This window comes from Panulirus ornatus, chromosome 13, assembly GCF_036320965.1.
Source record: "Panulirus ornatus isolate Po-2019 chromosome 13, ASM3632096v1, whole genome shotgun sequence".
Classification (NCBI taxonomy): domain Eukaryota; kingdom Metazoa; phylum Arthropoda; class Malacostraca; order Decapoda; family Palinuridae; genus Panulirus; species Panulirus ornatus.
Window position 1 is genome coordinate 5,713,264 of NC_092236.1, and position 6,370 is coordinate 5,719,633.

General features: G+C 48.6%; 1 protein-coding gene across 3 annotated transcripts in view; it reads left to right on the forward strand.

The window, feature by feature from the left end:
• Ttc7 (tetratricopeptide repeat domain 7) overlaps nt 1–6,126 on the forward strand; it is a 137,019-nt gene extending 130,893 nt beyond the window's left edge. For 2 of the 3 annotated variants that reach the window (XM_071668515.1, XM_071668514.1), the window contains one exon: nt 4,748–6,124. In XM_071668515.1, coding sequence (XP_071524616.1) covers nt 4,748–4,880 — 133 coding nt within the window. In that variant the 3' untranslated portion in view covers nt 4,881–6,124. Of the gene's footprint in view, nt 1–4,747 lie in introns of all 3 variants that reach the window. The other variant, XM_071668513.1, reaches the window with a different exon arrangement.
• The last annotated feature ends 244 nt before the right edge of the window (nt 6,127–6,370 follow it).

Consider the following 6,370-nt stretch of genomic DNA (forward strand, 5'->3'; position numbering starts at 1 on the left):
CACTCGTTTGACTTTCCTCGTGACCTTGGCATCATCCACAAACATATTCAGTGTGTAGGTCCATGTTTGTGTGTGTGTGTGTGTGTGTGTGTGTGTGTGTGTGTGATTAATATGTATATATTACGAGGAGAGTTTTACGTCCGTTTTGCCCTGTCGCTTAACTTTGTGTATATGTAGCATGTCTGTATCCTTGCACACACACACACACACACACACACACACACACACACACACACACACCAAGCCAGGTGCGTGCATGTGTGTGTAATTGCTTGTTTCTATTTTTTTTTGATGTTAGCTGAGACGGCACGGGCAGCTGAGGCCCTAATCAAGGCCATCCCATTAACTCTCTCTCTCTCTCTCTCTCTCTCTCTCTCTCTCTCTCTCTCTATATATATATATATATATATATATATATATATATATATATATATATATATATATAGTGTACGGGGAAGGAATTTTACTCATGGGGGCCCTATCTCTTGTGTTTATGTTCTGAAGCAAGCAACAGGGCTTGTGTGCCTGTCGCACCCTCCAGGTGGGCTGTCGTAACCACCAGTTGAGGTGTCGCACTCACCGGGTTGAGCTGTCGCACGGTTGCCCAGCTCCAGCGGGCTGGTGCATCTCCCCTGCCCAGTATTGATGTTTCCCGCCACCATCATGACAGTAGTGGTGCCAGCAGGCAAGAGTCGGCCAGGCCGGCCAGCAGGGAGTACGTCCTGTTATCTGTCCAGGTGGTCATGTCTCTCCATCCAGTCATGTGACAGTCATCTTGATATGCGTTCGGGTAGCAAACCAGACGACCAGCTAGTCAGACGACCAGCTAGCCAGACGACCAGCCAGCCAAATGACCAGACAGACATTCAACCGGCCAGACGATCAACTAGCCAGACGACCAGTGAGCCAGATGATCAGCCAGGTGAACGACCAACCAGGAGGGCAACCAATCAACCACGCTATTAGTAAGCCAGAGGACCAGCCAGCGTTACGAACAGCTATCCAGAGGCCCAGCCAACCAGACGACCAGTAAGCCAAACGACCAGCCAGTCAGTCGAACAACCAGCTAGACGATCAGCCAGCCAGACGACCAGCCAGCCAGCTCGACTCTCCAGGCGAACTTAGGAGGTGAGGATAGCTACACTCATCAGACGGCAGAACAAATGAAAAGGGGAAGAGACTGAGAACGATGATGAAGGAGCAAAATATGACAGATGAGGAGGAATATGAAGGACTGTGGCTCACATGGGATAAGTAGGATGCCATGGGAGATGTAGTATGTGTGCTACGAGGCTGTGCCGAGCCGACCTCTTCACCCCTCTCACTACCAGTGCTGGATTTGCCATTTGTTGCTGAGCACGACTGGTGGCAAGGCTGCCCCCCTGACCTACCCTACTGCTTATTACACTCCCTTTACCGCACCCGAACAATATGTTCTGAGGCACACACTGCTGCAAGACATGGGCACGACCACCGGGTCTTGTTCCTTACATTCCGCCAAGTAATCATCTTTCCTCCACACACACACACACACACACACACACACACACACACACACGTCGTCAGTACGACTTGGGCTTGCCGCTTTATTTCCAGTACGACCCGTGTCGTATACACCCGTGTTCCAGTGCTGTGTGTGTGTGTGTGTGTGTGTGTGTGTGTGTGTGTGTGGCTGGGGTCTGACCTCGAGATGGTAAAGTCCAAAGCCAGTTTTCCAGTCATATGGCCGTGTTACCCTACGCGTCGCTTTCGTTGACCAGTAGTCGGCGCGTGACCTTACCTTCCTTGAGGCTCAGGGATCATGTAAACCCCTCTACTTTATAGCCTAACCCAGAAGCCGCACTGGGCCTGAGAGAATGGATTAATATCACCAGCGTGATCAGCTGACCACAGTTTGGGAACATTGCACCTTGAGTCGTTGTTGAGGATGTGTCCATAATGTCTCGGGACACCAATACTGTAGTGGTGTTGTCAGGTGACAGGATGTCCTCCTGATACTGGCCGAGTCATGCTACTGTGAGAAGGGGAGGGGGGTGGTTTCTAGCACGTGAGGTGGTCACGGGCTGATGCCTGACCCTCCCTGGGCGGACCCAAACCTCTTATGGTTCAAGATGGTTCGGCTGGACCCTCAGCCACGGTGATGGAAGTGGAGTTATTGGCATTGTGCGTTGAGGATGGGACACGGCACGACCCCGTGATCCTGGACGCTGGTATGGTAGAGGATAACGGTGGACGAGGCACCGGGGACTTGGTGGGCTGTAGTGGTAAGAGCGGATGAAGTTCTGATACTGTGAGAGGTGAGAGTGATTGGGCGTTGAAGGCAGAGCAGTAATGTGTGTGTGGAGTCTTCTATTGATCAGTTGCCCCTCGGCCAGACACATAGCAAGGGCCAGACGGTGGTGTCATGTATCGCTTCCAGTCCCAGACGGTGGTGTCAAGTGTCGCTTCCAAACCCAGACGGTGGTGTCAAGGGTCGCTTCCAGACCCAGACGGTGGTGTCATGTGTCGCTTCCAGTCCCAGACGTGTGGTGTCATATGTCGCATGATGTCGTGTGTAACTTTCGGCGGGAGACGTTTGGTGCCATGTGTCACCCCTAGTGGCAGGTTGTGGGTCAGGTAGCATTGAAGGTGTATCTTGGAACTCGTGCCACATTCCCTCTAGCCAGCAGGCCAGGTATCAACAGGTCGTCAATCCTGTCATTACCTCGAGACATAAAAGGATTTGATTTATTTGGTTTGTGTCGTGATGGAGGAGAGTGAAGCCAGCCACAGGTGGGTAGTATGCCATCCCTGTTTGCTCTTACCCATCCATGTGGCAGCCACCGTCCACCCATGTCTGGCCCCGTCACTCTGGCCACCACGCCGGCATGAGAAGGACATTACCGTCAGCTTGGAGCCACACCCCCGTCCCTACCCCACCCATCCTCACACTACCTCCCAGCCCGTCCCGCCCTTCCTCCAACCCCATCCTTCCTGCCTCCCACCCCTGGTCCCCCCCCCCCCCCCACACACACACACACACACACACAACTTTACCTCCTACCCAACCCCGACTACGTGACTTCCTCTCGGCTTCTCGCTCCCACTGTCTCTTTTTCCAGGCGGCCGCTGAGCCTAACGAAACGTCCAGAAGGCATGACCCTCCTCCTCTTCCTCCTCATTCTCCTCCAGTACGTGGAGTGGTGACAGTGAGAGGCTTGACTCAGAGCAGCAGCGGTATAGACCCGCCCTTGTCTCTGGCTGCTCTGTCAGACCTGCCTTGCTCTCTGTTCACTTCGCCGGCATTCGCGGCCTTGAAATCAACTTTCCCTGTAGAGGACACCAGGTTGCTACCATTTCTCTTGATGCTTTACTTTTTCTTCAGGCATTCAGGCGTCCAAATACGTTCCCAGCGGATGTTTTCCTATCTCTGTGATTGGTATTCCTCTTCCTATCTCTAGGATGGAGTGTGTGTGTTTGGATAGCCAGCTGAGCTGGTGTACGCCTAATGAACCTCAAGTCTCTCAAACTTTGATGTCACTTGGCTGAAATTTTCTTTGTAAGCCTCTACAATTTTTCTTTGCTTCTTGCATTGATCCTGCATCTGTTAAAGTGACTTATTGCAGGTACGAGGCTGTTGTGTCCTCCCACCTCCCTTCCGTAAAGTCCTCATTGCTGGCGAGCACACACCGCGGGGAGTGGCTGCATATCCCCTACACTGGTGATGGAAGTAGTATAGTCACTTCCTCTACTGCTGTCATATATCTGGAGCAGCAAAACAGACATCCTGCTCATCTTTCCGACGATCAAGGCCAGTTTTCAAACACACTCGACCTTTTCCCCTCCTTAATTTCTTTGGCGTTGCAACAAGTTCTACCTGAGGGTACCAACAAATAGACCTTTGCGTCACAATACTGCGACCATCACCTGTGTCCCCATTCCTCTCCTCGCTCTGAACGCCGATGGTGCTACTGCTGGGAGACCTCAGGGAACCAACTTGCCCCAGTTCTTCGTCTTTCCCCGGGATGACTGTTTCCTCTCTTGTGATACTTCTCCGTGTACATGACACAGAACTGAGATTAGCATTGAGGGTATGGGCGTATACAACCCGTCGTCTTTAGATTTATGGCTTGATCGCTCTCGCTGTAAACCCGCACGGACCGGGAACCCGAGCCTACCTCGCCAGGTAACTCTCCAACAACAGACTCTCACTCAGCCTTTATTCCCGCTTGGAACCGTCTCAAATCTACTACTGTCCGTGACGCCAAATATTTCTCTCGGCGAAGGGAAGCTAGTTGATCTGTCTCCCTCTCCCGCTGATGGGTCCTCTAAGGCCGCGGTTATCTCTCACAACTGCAAAGTCCACTTTATATTATATCTCGATAGATTATAATTGTCATCCCTTTCTGATCAAGATAGTCACCAGGACCGCCCCTGTCGACCTGCACCTTGCCCTGCAACGCTGCGTCTGAGACTTTGGCTGGACCAGTGTCGTCGGGCGTAGGCTTAACCTGACCACCTCACTGCTCCACTCTTGTGATATTTTCTCATCGGAAATGAACGCCACTTTCCCACGACAAAGTATCCTTCCGGATTGGTCCTGCTTTTATGCCGACGTATCTTTCCAGATGTAAATAAAAATTAATATTTACCGTTCCAGATTAACGTTCTTGTGTCCCGGACCTTCGTTCCAGACTTTCTTTACTCTTCCAGCCTTGTATCCAGATGTTCCAGACACTGAATTAGACTTTTCTTTGTATTCCTCCAGGGAGACGCTGGGCGAGGTGTTGGTGAGCCTTGGGCAGCTGGAGGCGTCGAGCCGGTGCCTTCAGACGGCCATCGAGATCGAGGCCAAGGCGCCCATCCTTCCCTTCACCTCGATACCCTTCTGCTACGAGTAGGCCGAGGTCGCCCCTACCCGTGTGGCCCGCCCAGCTATAGCCATCGTAGCAGACTGCTCTCTCCATGTTAGCAGTCACTTCCTCACTCCAGTCTTTATGCCGTTGACTTGTTGCCTTGTGTGTGTGTGCGTGTGTGCGCGCGCTCTGGAAAGAAATTGCGACATTTTAAATGTTTTCTGTGTGCATGTGTGTGCTTGAAAGGAACTGCGACACTTTTAAATGTTTTATGAAGGCTGTCCTCTGTACAGTTAAGTATTATGAAGAGAAAGACACTATTTTAGCTCTGTGTGCCAAAACCATTTGTTACCTTGTATAGTTTTATGGCGTTGTGTTGCCAGGGTGCTGACAACATGGGATGGTCGGTAAGCCTCCGCTAGTGGCTAGATTCCTATTACACAGCAGGATAGATAATGCACACAGGATGGGTTGACGTAGACATGTAGCAGACTGAATCTATTTTCATCATAGTCAGTATTATCTGGTGTAAACACAAAATGTAGATATTTACATTGACATTTGCACCTCCCAGCATTAGCGGGACTATTCCAGGAAAGCATTTACCTACCATCTAGTGCAGGTGGTGTAGAGACCATCTAGAATAGGTGGTGTAGAGACCTCTTAGTGTAGGTGGTGTAGAAGAGGCTTCCTAGTGGTTTGGAGGCCTCCTATTGCAGGTGGTGGAGAGACTACCTGTGCAGGTGGTGTACAAGCCACTTAGTGTAGGTCACCATAATCAGTCCTGAAATACAGTTCCTCCTGTAAATATAGTGTGACACAGAGAAGTTAGAAATACACCCACTGTCATTAACAATACTTATATTTTAGTGTTATTGTCGGTGATATACTGTATTTATGTATTTCAGTGTATATTTTTAGTGTATTGGGACAGATGTCACTGAGGAAGCCATCTATCCTGCCCCTTGAGCCAGTCTTCTGCCACGACAGTACAAATGTATTGTGTCATTCGTTCCGTAAATGATATAGATATTACTACAGACTCTGTAATGGTTCCTGTAGCACTGTGTTAACACTGTGATGACCGCCCGGTATGTACTATATTCCTGTATGTTGCCTTGTGTAAGGAATACTAATGACATTCCAAAACATGCACTTTAAATATATATATATATATATATATATATATATATATATATATATATATATATATATATATATATATTATAGATATTATAGATATAGATATTTATAAATGTACTGTACAGTATTGTTGAAATAAAGCCTGTTGAAACGTAAACAAGATATTGATTTTTGTATTTTTCAGGAAAGTAATTATGGTTGTTACTGGATGTAAGGAAGTCCTGTAGGAGTGAATATGGCTTCTCTGTAGGGTGAGCATGGAGTAAGATAAGAAGTAACTAGGAAGAAAAAACATCACAATGTTCTCCAGTCATAATTAGTATGTATGGATGTTTTGATATATATATATATATATATATATATATATATATATATATATATATATATATATA